The sequence below is a fragment of the Ceratotherium simum genome, chromosome 21, assembly GCF_057802395.1.
Source record: "Ceratotherium simum simum isolate JZ-2026a chromosome 21, ASM5780239v1, whole genome shotgun sequence".
Taxonomy (NCBI): Eukaryota; Metazoa; Chordata; class Mammalia; order Perissodactyla; family Rhinocerotidae; genus Ceratotherium; species Ceratotherium simum.
In genome coordinates, this window is record NC_141920.1 from 29,268,783 (window position 1) to 29,283,732 (window position 14,950).

At 58.9% G+C, this 14,950-nt stretch overlaps 1 protein-coding gene across 2 annotated transcripts in view; it reads left to right on the top strand.

Moving 5' to 3' along the window:
• The window catches only part of SNPH (syntaphilin), a 36,978-nt gene extending 24,878 nt beyond the window's left edge, over positions 1-12,100 (top strand). The window contains exons 2-5 of one of the 2 annotated variants that reach the window (XM_087444892.1): positions 3,038-3,134; positions 3,857-3,964; positions 7,475-7,624; positions 10,795-12,100. In XM_087444892.1, the coding sequence (XP_087301018.1) occupies positions 3,085-3,134; positions 3,857-3,964; positions 7,475-7,624; positions 10,795-11,956 (1,470 nt within the window). In that variant the 5' untranslated portion in view covers positions 3,038-3,084 and the 3' untranslated portion in view covers positions 11,957-12,100. Of the gene's footprint in view, positions 1-2,692; positions 3,135-3,856; positions 3,965-7,474; positions 7,625-10,794 lie in introns of those variants that run through there. The other variant, XM_004433846.3, reaches the window with a different exon arrangement.
• The last annotated feature ends 2,850 nt before the right edge of the window (positions 12,101-14,950 follow it).

Sequence of the window (14,950 nt, forward strand, 5' to 3'; positions counted from 1 at the left end):
GGCGTGTGAGGGGGTGGGCACAGCAGGGTTGCCATGCAGGTTGTGCAGGCAGCAGGTGGGTGCAGCAGGTTGGGGAAAGGGAGGGAGGCTGAAGAGAAGGGGCTGGGTTTACTCTGGGTCTGGGTGATGAGAGACTGTCAGCCCAGCCCCCTGCAGCTAAGGGTTTTCTTTCCACCTTCCATTCCAAGTGGCAGCCTCTGGCCACCTGGGGACAGGCCTGCAGGACTCCAGGCCAAGCAGGCGGCATGGTGACAAATGCCATGGCAATCTGCCTCCTCTCTGGGGCCTAGAAGGAAGGGAGGACCTGAGAGAGCACAGGGCACACACTGAGGCTTCTGAGCAGGATCCTGGAGAGGTGGCGCCCTTTGAGCCTGCGTGGCTTCTGCCCTCCCATGAGGGACCCCAGCCTGCAAGGTCTCGTCCCAGCAGGGGAAATGCTACTTCCACCTCTGTCCCAGATGAATGGCTGGCTCTGGCCTCCCAGGAGACTATCAGCTCCATCCAGGTACAAATGCTGTCCCCTTCCCACCCCAGGGCCAGAGAGGAAGGAAGAGAGAGCTCAAGAGGAGGGAGGGGCGGGGTTGCCAAGCAAGGTAGGAGCAGGGACAGCTGGGACAAAGCCCTCATTGTACCAGAGCCCTAGGCAGCTCAGAGGCAAACCAGGCATCCTGCCTGCCTCCCAGGACCCTCCCTAGAGCCCCACCCAGACTTTCCTAGTTCCTTAGCAACACTTGCCCAAGCTGGCTTGGAAGAGCGAGGCCCAACCTCCAATCTGAGTCCTGCCTCTGCTGAGAAGTCCTCTGAAGGCACAGCCTCCTCTTTGCATCCTCTCAAAAGCCAGGAAGGAAGGAGCGAGGGTGGGAGGGTGGCTGAGGAAGCAAGGCTGATGGGGGCTGGAAGCCAGAGTCTGCTGGGCCTGCAGCCATGTGACCTTGGGCCCAAATATGGTAACAAATCCTGCCTTGAAGGACTTTTATTTGAAGTAATGGGCCAAGGCACACAAAAGCATTCAGCATGGTCACCTGGCCACAGAAGGGTTCAGTCAGTGGCAGGTGATCCTTGAAGCCCTGGCCCACCCATAGGGAACAACTGTCGCCCCCTGTGCCCAGGAGGCAGTGAGGCATTGGTGGCCCTACTGACAAGTGTGGGGGTGCACCATTGTCCCCCTGCCCCTGTCCCGTGGTTCCTTCTCCAGGGTCCGGCCCTGCAGTTCCAGGAGGCCCTGCCTCCGCAATTGGGCATGAGGGTGCGATGCGTTGCCAAGCTGGGGCAAGCAGCTCAGGTGACAAGAGTGGCGTCAGCAGCTCCTACACCTGGCACCCAACACCTGCGGGCAGACAATGCTGGCTGTGTCTGTGCCCTCCAGGGGGACAGGCCGCATTCTGTATCACAGCCAGGAAACAGGCCACCTGAGCAGCACCTTTCTCAGCTCAGGAGGCAACCCCACCACTGGTCAGGACCACCAGGCTCCCTGGAGGCCCCAACGTGGGAAGGGGTGTTGTCCTGGGCTGAGGACTCCGGGGTTTGAGAGCCAGCCCCTCAGCATCTGGTATTGGCCTGGTTCAGAGAGGTTGGCCCTGCCACACACAGGGGTGTGACTTGGGCAAGTCCCTTGCCTCTCGGATTCCTCATCTGTGAAGGGATGATGAGTGCTTCCTCCTAGGGTTGTTGGGAGGAGTCGATGGCCTAATGTAGGTAGAGTACTTGTCCCGGGGCCTGGCGTGGAGCGGGGCTCAGTGAGTGCTTCTCTCCCAGCATGAGGGAAGGCCCGGGGCACAGTGTCCTGGGCTGAGTCGCCTGTAACCCGGGCTATTGTCCCTAGTCCCTGCTCTGAGTACACGAAGAAGGGACTGGGGTGTCTGGAGCTGGCACAGGACTAGCATGTTGGCTGCAAAGAGCCCAGGCCCCTCCACCTCGGACTCCAGGAGCTCTGGGCTAATGCCCAGTGTAGGCCCCCTCCCCACATCAGCCAACACCCAGCCCAACACGGGGCCTATCCCCTCCTTAAACCTCCATAGGGCTGCCCATGGAGCCCAAGGCCCTACCCAGGAAAGGGGCCTAGGGACTCCTGGGCAGGAACCAGAGGGCCTGAGGCCCCCTACCCACCTGTCAGGAGGGCCAAGGATGGGTCTCTGTAGTCATGGTCACTTCCTACTGGGTCCAGCCCACTGAGATACCCCCAGGGGAGGGATTCTGCTCCCATCTGCCCCCTTCCTCGTCTGCTTTGAGCCTGTGCCCTGAGTTCCTGGTGCATGCCAAAACCAGCACGCGCATTTACACAGATGGGTGCAGGCATGCTTTTGTGCTGCACGTGTGCAGGGGGCCCAGCTGCATGTCCTGCATCATGGGCAGGCCCCCTGAGCACGTTCACTGAGACATGTGTGACACATCTTGGAATGGCAGAGACATGGTCCCTTTTTGTGTTCATGTGTATCCATATGTCTTTCTACACACGTGTGCTGGTATGTCAGTCTATCTTGTCTCCCCTGTAGCCGGGAAGCCCCGAACCACGCACCAACGGGCACTCTGGGAAGGTGACGTCGAGACTAGCCCAGCCTAATTTGAGGTTTCTGCTCCAGGAGTCCTCCAGCCTGCAGCCCCTGTGGAGGAGGGAGGATTGACCAGCACGGGGGTGGGGGACCAAGTGTTAGGGATCTTGGGGGGCCTGGCTTGTAGCGTGGAGGACTGAGTTCTGCGCTGGTGGTCAGCGGCCCTGCCCCAATGCCCGTGTGACCTTGGGCAAGGCCTCCGCTCTCTCTGGGGCACATTCACTCATCTGGAGAACGTGGGATTGGACCATTGAGTTCTGGCCACCCCTGAGGCTCTGACAATCGTGATTTGGGTGGCGGGAGTCTGCTAAATTTGCTGGTGGAGGCAGCTGTGGCCAGAGCCTGGCCTGCCAGACCCTTGCTCCGTCCTGGGGTGTCCTGCTGAGGGGCAAGAGGAGAAGCCATGCTGGGCAGCGGCCCCAGCGAGAGGATGACGTGGCCCGGTCCGGCCCTCCCCACGGCCCCCCCAATGCGGCCTCTCTCCTCAGCCCCGGGGACACCAACCATCTCGCCCCTCACCCGGACCCGCAGCCTCATGGCCATGTCCCTGCCAGGCAGTAGACGGGCCTCTGCTGGATCCCGCAGGTGAGTCTCCCCCTTGCCCAGAACCTTGGCCTCAGAGGGCGGGAGGAGAGAGAGTCTCTGTCCCTACTCTGCCACTGACTTGCAGTATGTTTTTGAGCAAGTCTTTTCCCCAGTGTTCCCATTTTTAAAATTGCTTGCTGGCGCTCGCCTGCTCCTGGAACTGTTTAAGGGCTCAAATGACATGGTGGATATGAAAGTCCTCTGAAGAGTTAACCCATTGGATCCCCGCCATCATCAGTGTTGTTGTGTGGCCTTCACAATTACTGGAGGATGTCGCGCAGTCTTCCGCTGAGGCTCACTCGGCCTCTCCTGACTTTCACCCCTGTGTGCCCCGCCTCCTGTCCCTCCTCCTGCCTGCCCCAGTCTTCTCCACGTCTGTCTTAGTCTGTGCAGGGAGTTCCTCCTCTGGGCGTGGGGACCCTGGAAGTTGAGGACCCTTGGTAAGGGCAGGTGGGGCCCCACCCTTCGCCCGCAGTCCCGCCCAGCCTCCATTCTTGTCCTGGGGAACCAGGAAGACCAGCCTCCTTCTGGTTTTCCATCTTGATTTGCACTGTCTGTTCTGTCACCCCTGTCTGTGCGTCCCCCTCTCCCTTCTGCTTCTCTCCCCGGCGGTGACCCCGAAGTGGGGGCCCTTTGGGCCGCAGCGGCCTGGCGGTGTTCGCCCAGTGTCCGCAGCTGCCCACCAGCCAGAATGAGCACCTGCCTCTTCTTCCCGCCTCCAGGCGCACCTCTCCGCCCGTGAGCGTGCGGGATGCCTACGGCACCTCTTCTCTCAGCAGCAGCAGCAACTCGGGCTCCTACAAGGGCAGTGACAGCAGCCCCACACCCAGGTAACCAGCCCCTCCCCTCCACCCAGCCCAGCCCAGCTGGCTGGGAACCTGGGCGCCCTGGGGTGTGCGGGAAGGTGGGTGTTCTAACTGTCCTGATTCCCGCACACTCACTGGCTGTGCGACCTGGAGCAGGTCTTCTCTCTGAGCCTCAGTTCCTGTCTAAGGTGGATGTGATAACACCAGCTGCACAGGACCAGATATAGTGGCTTAGACAAACTAGGGGGAATGCTTTCAGAGCAAGGGGCCAGAGGCAGGGAGCTCCCTGAAGTGTCAGGAACCCCGTCTCCTGTCTTCCTGCTCTACCAGCCTTGATGTGCAGCTTCTGTCCTCGTCGTTACAAGACAGCTCCTGCACCTCCAGGCATCAGGTTGGTGTCCAGGAAGGAAGAAGGTAGAAAGGCCAAAGCCCCCCCACCGGGGGCTCATGTTTCTGAGAAGGGACACCTTCCCCAGGGAGTTCTGTCTACACCTGGTTGGCTGGAACTGGGTGAAGTGCCTGACTCTGGCTGTGGGACCAGGTGGTGCAGGGAGAATTTGTGTTCTCCCCTGTACAGTGCCACCTCAGACGAAACTGGAGTTCCATTGGGAAAAAGGCAAGAATGGGTATCGGAAGGCAACTCGTGGCGTCTGCCATCTTGCTCTTCTCAGGGGGACACTGAGGGTTGCAGAGGTGGGGATGGTTTAGAAAGCGAAACGTGTTACAGATGCGGCCTGTGCTAAGTTGTGCTCTCAGGAAAGGCGACCGAGACTGAAGAAGAAAAGCAGGATCCGGGTTGGGAAGACAGATAAAGGGGAGCCGAGGGTCCTCAAAGACTGGGAAGTAAGATCTGTAATGGTGGTACCCCACTCTGTTTCCCCAGCACTGAAATACAAGTGGAGGTAGGGGTATGTGGGCTTGGGGTTCAGTCACTTCCCGTCTGAGTCTCCATTCCCTTATCTGTAAAATGGAGCGACAACCCAGAGGCTTTGGGGAGTTGATATCTGTGCCCTGCTGTACACTGCAGGTGGCCTGTATCATAACTGCCATCATTAAGACTCGAGAGTGTAGGCGGGAGAGGCCCGGAGACTGGCCTGCAGCTCCCCGGCGCAGAGCACCTCCTGGGGAGGCCCGTCTTGCCCCTTCCAGCAGGGAGGGTGTCAGGTGTATGAAGTGATGTCAGATCACGCTGAGGCAGCAGCTCTCAGAGTTTTCCACCAAGACACGCATGATGGGTGACACGCGTGTGCGGGAGCATACCCCAGCCTCCTGGCCGTAACTCCACTCCAGAACCTGGGGGTGTGAGTGAGACTGATGCATTGACTTATGCTTTGAAAAGTGTATAATTGGCGACTTTAATACTTTTTCATTACTAGCAGATTTTTGTAATGCATGTCATAACTGCCGCCCTCAGGGGCAGTCCCAACCCTGAGGCGGAGAACCGCTTCCATGGAAGGGTCTTCTTCTTGCCCACCATGAGAGGTGCTGCTGCCAGGTGGGCGCTGGGGCCTCAGCTGTGGCCTCACTGCAGATAGCCAGGCCTTCCAAGGCAGGAATAGTTGAGAGACATGAATTATAGTGTATTTTTCTTATTATTTATATAGATATATATATTTTTTTTTTCCAACAAAGATACAGCTAGTGACAAAAAATGTGTGAGTGTTAAGTGTTATGTTGGGAAGAAACACTCAAGAAAGCAAAGAGAAAAAGTTAAAATAGTTACTTCTCTCTAATCCTCAACTCTTACTAGTTTAGCCAGTCCTAGTTCGTCCACCTCCAGGCAAGGGGAAAAGACCTCTTCTTACTGACCGCAGGTCGGTGCCCCTCTGCCGAAGTCCTGGCAGGGTACAGGGTGTCTGCAGGACTAGTGCTGGGGCTTCAGGGTGATCTGAGGTCCACACCCTCGCTGGCTGGCTTCTCTGTTGGAAGGATTGTGTAGGAATCCCTAAGCTCCAACCCACGCCACTCCTCTGCCCCTTGCCTCATGGAAAACAGGCCTGCCTGTGACTTGACTTGAGTTGAACACGGGGACTGGGAGGCGATAAGTAGAAGAGAATCATTTCTCTTTCTCTCCACTTCTGTTGCCACTTTCTCTTCAACAGTTTACAATTTACAAATACGTTTTCCACAATAAACTTGAGACAGCTTTCACAACACTTTTAATACTGCCTCCTACTTGGGTGCTTCTGCAAATGAGCCTCACCAGGGCCTGTCTTTTCCAGGCCCGTAAAATGTCATTGCCCCTCCCTAGACCTGGGGGTCCCCATCCCCTAAAGGAGCAGAGTTGGGTGGCAACAACGCCTCTGCCAAGTTGTGTGAGGACGTGCCCAGGTTTTTAAGCCAAGATCTCGGGTTCTTTTATGAACAGAATAGCCCATAGGCAGGAAGCTGGGAGTTGAGGAGGCCAGGCTGTGGTCTGTGGGTGGAGCTGGCTGAAAGCCTTGGCCCTCCCTCCTCCGCTGAGTGGGAATTCTTCCTCCTCGCACTGGTGGGACGGGACCAGGGCGTGCTCACCACACGTGCATGCCTGTGCCACCCGGTGCTGGAGAGCATGTGGCTGCCGGGAGCAGTGCACGTACAGCCTGCCGCCACCTCAGGGTGCAGCTCTTAGTGCGTCGATGCCCAGAGCCAGTGAGTGTTCACACAATGTGCTCACGTGCGCCCCCAGAGTGCCCATGTGTACACGCAGATGGAAAGGGTCTGCGTGTGTTTGTGTGAACAGTGTGCATGGGCTGGTGTCCTAGTACTTGTGACTGCCCCTGAGGGCAGCAGCAAGATGGTGGGGATGTGCGGGCACTGGTGTGTGTACACGTATGTGGGCCTGCAGGCATGAATGGACCGGGAATCAGTGTACTCAGATGTGCACTCCAAGTGAGTGTGTGTGCATGTGGTGCAAGGCCACGTGTACGTTGGGACGGGCGAGGAGGACGTCAGAGTGTGTATGGAGACAGCTGTGCCTGCACACATGTGTCTGCCCTCCCTGTTCCCCGTCGTGGTTCTGCAGACCAGGCTGTGAGGACTCTCAGCTCTGGGGGGGTGCTTCCTCCTGCACAGGGGAGAGTCCTTGTCACCATGCAGACCCCCCATGCGAGCCCTGGGAGAATTACGGGGAGAGGGTGGCCTCTCCCACCTACCAGTCCCCAAACTCAGTCTCTGGTTTGGGAGACTGGATGCCTGAGACTGGGATGTACCACTGGGACTGGATTGACAGAGGCAGTGTCAGTGGAGTGCTTGGCATGGTGCCAGGCTTGTGCACGTGCTCTGTAATATGTCTCCCACCCTGGCTGGAGGAGCCCTGAGCTCCCCACCCTGATGCTGTGGTCCTCATGCAGAAGACCTGTGGTAAAACCTGCCTTCCAGAAGGGCTGGTGTTCTCGTGCCCACACAGGCCCTGTGGGGGAGGCCTGGCCTGGAACCCTCTGGTGGCTGTGGGACCAGGACTCTTAGGCTGGCGTCCCCTTGCTCCCTGGAGGCGCAGGGCCTGTGCCTGGCCAGCCCCTTCCTCTCTCCCCCGTGACGAGCGTTCCCTTGCAGGCGCTCCATGAAGTACACTCTGTGCAGCGACAACCATGGCATCAAGCCGCCCACCCCGGAGCAGTACCTGACGCCACTGCAGCAGAAGGAGGTGTGCATCCGGCACCTGAAGGCCCGGCTGAAGGACACGCAGGACCGGCTCCAGGACCGGTGAGCGGGCGGCCAGGGACGGCCCTGGGCAGCCCTGGGACACACCGTTAGCTCCTCATTCAGAGGAACCAGGACCTGGGGCCTCTCGAGGAGGAAGGAGGGGCTGCAGGCACCTCCCAGCAAAGCCCCATTTGAGCCCACTTCTCGAGCCCCAGCCCATCCCTGTCCTCCCCTCAGTGGCTCTCCTTGACTACGCAGGACGGCTGCTTGGGGCCAGGCCCAGAGCACGTCCCCGTGAGGGCCTTCGGACCTCCCCCCCGCAGTGCCCTCCCGTTTTAGCCTGGCATCCCCTTTGAGTCACTCCTTACCCGCTGGCTCCTTTCCACTCGGGGGAAGGAGCACAGGGCATTCTTCCTGGCGTACCTTCTCTGTGGGGACAAAGTCTTTGGTCCTCCTTTGCTTCCTCCCAGGGAGTCACTGGGGGCTCTTGGCCCGCAGTTCAGGCCCCAGAAGCCTTCCCCCTCATCTACTTACAGATGGTGTCCAATCATGGGGAACCTTTCTCTGAGCTCCTGCCCCACCCAGGGGTCCCCCAGGAGGCCCCGCAGGCCTGTCTGAGTGCATTCTCCAGACCTGAGGACCAATCCTGACCCTCCCAGCCTCTGCCTTTCCAGGCTGGCGGCTTTGTCTTCATGGTCGAAGCTTCGGGGCTGCCCTCTGATCTCTTCATCATCTTAACCATCTTCTCCAGGCTCATTCAAATACGCAGCCGACTGTGAGCTGGACAAGGTGCTGTGCAAGGCACTGGAGGTCAGGCAGGCCTCCACGGCCACGTCTTCCTATCTTTTCTATTTTTTTTATATATAACAGCTTTATTGAGATGTAATTCACATACCGCACAATTTGATAATTTTTATTCTATTCACAGAATTGAGCAACCCTCACCAGTATCTAATTCTAGAACATTTTCATCCCCCCACAAAGAAACCCCGTTCCCAGTAGCAGTGATGCCTCAACCACCCCGGTCCCTGGCAACCACTAATCCTTCTGTCTCTATGGATGTGTCTGTTCTCTGGACATTGCCTATAAATGGAAGCATTCAGTATCCGTGGCCACATCTTCCTTGACCAGAGCCCTGCCAAGTAGCCAATCCAGTTTGAATTTGTTGTGGTTTTGAACTGCGGAAGGCTGCAGGTGGCATTCTGTGAGGCTCCTAGTCTGTAGAGCTGGGATGTCTATTTTTATTTTCCATCATCTTGGAGGTGCCCTGGGTCTGCTTGGCCTTTTGCACTAAAGTCCTCAGGAAGCAGACGACCCATCTCCCAGCTTCCTTTCGAGGGCTGGCCCGGCGGCTCGGAGCCGACCGTCTGCCTGTGTGGTTTGGGCGGGTGCCCTGTCGTGGATTCGCCCACACCTCAAGTCCCTGGCCACTCTCTGCCTGCCTGTCACTCTCGCAGGAACCTGTGGCAGGTCTTTACTGGCCGTGTGGTCACACTGCACACACTCTCTGGACATTCCCTTTGATACCGCCATCCCCACAGGGGAGGAGCCTGCCTGCTCCTCAGAGATGCATCTACACTCTGTGCCTTCGTATGCTGGGTCCCCACTTCCTGAGATGCCCTTTCCCCCATCTTGCTGCCTTGACAAACATCCTTCAAGACCCAGCTCAAATATCGTGTCCTGCAGCCCACTGAGACCTGGACAGGGCTGGAAGCCATAGCTCCCTGGGGGCCTGCTGGCTCCAAGGAGATGGGGCGGGAGCAGCCGAGCTGGGCGTGCCCAGCTCCTTGTTCCAAACTCATGCTTCCTCCCAGGGCTCGGCATCAGTGAGGAGCAGGGAGAGAGGCAGGAGAGCCCCCACCATGAGGCAGGAGAAGTGAAGAACAGGTATCCCCCATACCTGTTGGCATGTCTGTTATTGCCGCTCTGAGCAACTCTGGTCCCTGGGGCCATCCCACTGCCATCCCTCAGCTGTGTCCTGTTGGACAGTCCATCCCCTTCCAGATGATGCCATGGCTGACCTTTGTGGCCACTGCAGCCTCTTCAGCATATTGTGGCATGAGGTTCCTGGGCCCATTTCCTGAACTGAATTTCCAATCTGACTGAAAAGTACGGGGTGCTTGATCTGGGATGGTCACTCTGCCTGGCTCATAAGCCCCAAAGTGACAGTCATGCCATTTGTGGATTGTATTTATGGGAACGCAGGGTTTGGGCTGAGTGGCTGTGTGTGGGCCGTGTCACTAAGAATGTGCGGGACGAGGGACACCCGGGGCAGCATCTTCAGTCTCCTGAATGATTTTCCTCCTTTCTCCCTGCTTATAGTCCGTCCTGTCCAGTCTTGCCCTGAGTTTACCTCTGGCCTTGATGGCTTGTTTTTCTAACTTGCCTCCCTCCCCTGTGCCCTCCCAGATTCATCTATGACTCAGGGATTTAAAAAGCCTGAGGGTTTCTGGACAAGTCTTCTGTCTGCCCTGCCTGCACTCACCTCTCCTCTCAGGAGGAGCTCTGTCTTTTCCATCCATCTTTTCAGCCTTTCCTATTTACGATAGATACAGAGAACAAACATGTAGCATGGATGAAACAGAGACACCCTGTTTTCATCATTCTCCTCTGATTCATCCACCTCTTCCCATCCCCCGACTTGAGGGAAGATATGAAATTATCAGCTTCCCCCCAACATTGAAGGCAGTAATTTCTCTCATAAAAACAAAGTGATCCATCCTCTCCCCCGGGGCTCTCTGGACAAATACCCCTCCATTTAAAATTTCCACAGCCGGCTTTAGTAGGAGGCCATATTCCCTTCTATAGAGCAGAGATTTTAGGTTTAGTTTTTGTTGTTTTATGTTAAGATTTTAAAATGGATGTATTAGGTTTTTATAGCAGTAGCATTTGTAAATTGAGAATTGTTATTGTCCAGTCTCTTCTGTAGGTCATAGATTTCAGTGTGGACAGTCGTCTGTATCCCGGCCCCGGTGGTGGGAATGCGGTGGGTTTCTTGTCGCCATCTCTTCCCCACAACCCTGAGGAGGCCTCTCCTTCCCGGGCCCCCCTGCCCCGCCGCTCCCCTCGGGAATAAAGAGACAAAGGGAGGACGTTGAGTCCTTCCTCCTGTTTTTAGCTCTGAGCGGCAGCGGCACAGGCCCTCTGTCCGTGGTGACAGCCCCCCCTTGCCTGTCCTTGGTGGTGGTGACAGGCCAGGCAGTGAGCGTGGGTGTCTCCTCTGCCCGCAGGGACACAGAGATCGATGACCTGAAGACACAGCTGTCGCGCATGCAGGAGGACTGGATCGAGGAGGAGTGCCACCGGGTGGAAGCACAGCTGGCCTTGAAGGAGGCCCGCAAGGAGATCAAGCAGCTCAAGCAGGTTATCGACACCGTCAAGAACAGCCTGATCGACAAGGACAAGGGGCTGCAGAAGTACTTCGTGGACATCAACATCCAGAACAAGAAGCTGGAGACGCTGCTGCACAGCATGGAGGTGGCCCAGAACGGACTGGCCAAGGAGGACGGGGAGTCGGCGGGCGGCTCCCCCGCGCGCTCCCTCACCCGCAGCTCCACCTACACCAAGCTGAGCGACCCAGCCGTCTGCGGCGACCGGCCCCCTGGCGACCACGCCGGCACCTCCGCCGAGGACGGGGCTGACAGTGGCTTCGTGGCAACCGATGACACCCTGAGCCGGACGGACGCGCTGGAGGGCAGCAGCCTGCTGTCATCAGGGGTGGACTGTGGCCCTGAGGAGGCCTCACTGCACAGCTCCTTCGGCCTGGGCCCCCGCTTCCCCGCCAGCAACACCTACGAGAAGCTGCTGTGTGGCATGGAGGCCGGCATGCAGGCCAGCTGCATGCAGGAGCGTGCCATCCAGACGGACTTCGTGCAGTACCAGCCTGACCTGGACACCATCCTGGAGAAAGTGACCAAGGCCCAGGTCTGTGGCACAGTCCCCGAGTCGGGGGACAGGTGCCTGGAGCTGGATCCCCACCCCCTGGGGCCCAGAGACCCCGACTCAGCAGTGGTGGTGACGGTGGGTGACGAGCTTGATGGCCCGGAGCCCATCACCCAAGGGCCGACCCCACACCGGCCTGGTGCCAACCCCAACCCATCGGTGAGCGTGGCGTGCCCCGTGGAAGAGGAGGAGGAAGCAGCCGCAGCCGAGAAGGAGCCCAAGAGCTACTGGAGCCGCCACTACATCGTGGATCTGCTGGCCGTGGTGGTGCCGGCCGTGCCCACGGTGGCCTGGCTCTGCCGCACCCAGCGGCGCCAGGGCCAGCCCATCTACAACATCAGCTCCCTGCTGCGGGGCTGCTGCACTGTGGCCTTGCACTCCATCCGCAGGATCAGCTGCCGCTCGCTGGGCCAGCAGAGCCTGAGCGAGGCCGGCGCCTCCCAGCTCTGAGGAGGCCCCGCCCGGCCAGCGGCCCGGGCGGCCTGACCGCTGATTGTAGGGGTGCCGTCCTCCCTCGCACACATTCCCGTGGGGCATCATCTTATTTATTTAGTTTTGGGTTTGGAAGTGTTTTTTCCGGGGTGTTAACAGTGTCAGGGGGCTGGGAGTAGGGGTTGGGGGATGGCATCCCAGCACTTCGACAGGAGACAAGGGAAGAGAGACCAAGGGCGGGGAGGCCGCTGATTGGACAACTGGCAGAGAGAGAAGGTGGTGAGTCCCCCAGCCCGGCCCCTGTCCACCTGGCCCTTCCCACAGGGCAGCCCCTGCTCAGGAAGTCTCTGGTGTGTTGTTCCGGGGAGGCTGGGCTGCGTTGCCCTTCAGAGCCTCCCTCACCCGCTACGTCCTGTCCAGTTCCCTGCTCACTCCAGGCCCTCTCTCCCAAGCCACCCCTTGCCCTCGGCCCAGGCTTCTGGGCAGGTACCATCTCCTCAGATGGAGGCAGCTGCAGCCCGAAGTGTGGGCACCTGGCCCGGACTCCGAACAGGGTCTGGAACCACTTGGTCTGGGCTTGAAGCTCCAGCCTCCTCAGGCTGCTCCCCACTCTGGGATTCAGAAGCACAGTCAAGGCCATGGACCTGAGGAAAGACGATGATGGGCAAGGGGTGGCACAGGGCAGTGTGGGTTCCGTGTCTTGTCTGCTTGTCCCAGACCTTCCCCACGATCCGGTTTCCTCTTGGCGCTTCTGGGTGTGTCTGATAATTCCTCCTGTGAGAGCTGAGCCAGACGGGCTTGGTGCTGGGCTAGGAGCGCTCGCCTGGGCCCCAGCTCCCACCTGCATACTCTGCCAGCACGAGAAGAGGAGGCGGGGGCTGGCAGATGGGGGGGTGGCGCTCCTCCAGCCGTCTGAGATGAGGCCTTGCCTCTGCGAGGCAGGGCCGGACTCAGCGATCCTAAGCTGGTTTGAAAAGCCAGAGGCCATGACTGCCCCTGGAGAGCTCCCCGCAAGCTACTCTGGGGGCCCCAGGACCCACTTCTGCTTTGCACTATGTTCACTTGGGAGCCTGGTTCTCACGCATCCCAGGATCTCCTGTGAGGTGGCTGCTTGCTTTCCAGGGTGAGGGATCCCAAATCTTAGGCCTCTCTGCCTCTGGGGGGACTTCTGAGAGGATGAATGGCAAGATGGGGTATTGAAGCCATGATGTTTGTCCAGGCCAAAGCGGGATGCCCTGGGATGTTTCCCAGGCTGGGGTGGGGCTGGCGGGAGCCCTGCAGCCTCCTGCTCCCAGCCCGAGCCCAGTGGGCTTGGGAAGGCTCACTGTCCCCCTCCTTCCCCAGGACGGCATCTGGGACCCCCAGCAAAGCTGCTGACATTTTATTTCCATTGTTATTTTACAAAGTAAACCCATTCCTCTTCTCCTGCAGCGCTCACACCCATCTGGTCATTGCACCCACTCTTCAGAGTTCGGCCCCACATTGAAGGGGTGGGCAAGACCCTGTGTCTTAGTGACGCCTCTGGCCTAGGGGCCACTGGTTCTCTGCCAAGGTTGCTTGCCCACTCCCACTGCTCCCACAGCTGCTGCCTGACTCGTGGGCTCTGCCCTTCCTCTCTGTGCCCTCCACTCGAGGGGCGACACCTGCATGCACTGGGAGTGGGAGGCCAGCCCAGCCATCGGGGCGACAGCCCCTCTGCCACGCGCTTTGTGCCTCCAAAGCTCCCCACACCTCGGTCGGGGCCTCCGACCAGCCATCCTTTGTGGAGCACCCCGTGCCCCAGCTGAACCAAACCCGAACTCCTGGGGCCTGGCTGGGCTGCCCCACAGAACTAAGGTCGTGACATGGAGTGGCAGTGGACCAGCCCAATCCAAAGCCAAGCGGGGACTGGCCGCGGACCCAGCCTCCTGTGCTATGTACTCACGGAGCTGCATAGCATCTCCTTAGAAACAGTCAAAGCTTTGCTGAGAAAATAAATGTATGACTATATTTGACAACATAAAATCTATATATTTTTCACCACTGGAATTTAGTCAAGCTGCGTATCCCCTCTGCTCCTGTCCATGTCTTGCTGTCGGTGGCCTCCCTGTTGTGTCTTGTGTTTTGGTGGACATGGTCAGGGCTGGGGCTGTAGTCCACTCTGTCCCTGCTGCTGGAGAAGGCACTTGTGAAGGGCTAGACTGGGCTTGGACCAGACGCCTGTAGACGAGGCAAGTGGGGCCGGCGGCCACCCTCTATTCCTGCTCCGGCCCGAGACCTGCCCGTCTGGGTCAAGGGGCCCTAGTCCACAGTGTTGAGGGTCTTCTTTTTGGGGGGTCTGATGGGGCCTTCGACAAGCTTCTTTTTGTCAGTGGAGGAGGCAGCTCACCGCCCCAGACCTGGGGACTGTGGTGGCTGGTAGCCCCACCCAGCCCCTGCGTGTGTCCATGTGTGTGCTCAGTATCTGCATCCATGCAAAAGCTGCTGGTGCGGCTGCAGGTGGCGGAGGCGGCAGCCTGCGGGCTCAGGCTTCGGGCCCTGACTGCAGGGCCCAGAACGTGGGGCTGCCGGGCGAGGCCAGGGACCGGGGCACCCGTCAAGAGCTCCTCCTCCAAGCTCCCCTTTTCCTTCCTGCTTAACACCTCCTCCTGTTGGGCTGTGACCTTCCCTCCCACCCTCGGCGTCTGGAGCGGAAATCTTTGGGGCTCCCCTCTCCCCAGCCTCCAGCCGGAGCCGATTAGGACCTAAGGACCATGTTTCCAGGAACCACCTTCCGGAGCTGCTGGTCCCTTGGAGCCCAGCGGCCGGAAGTGGCTTCTCCTGAGTTGTAGGGCCCGGGCCAGAGGGGCCCTACTGCTCCTCTGGTCCAGGCTCAGGCAGGAATCCGAGGCGGGGGCTGGGACTCTGCACAGAGAGCTGGCCTTGAGTGGAGTTTAGTCCAAATATCTCCAAGGGTATAACTTAGCTTCTCACTGAACACGCTTCCCAGTTGCCACTAGCACGGGGGTATCGGACAGCACCTTGGGGCAGAGT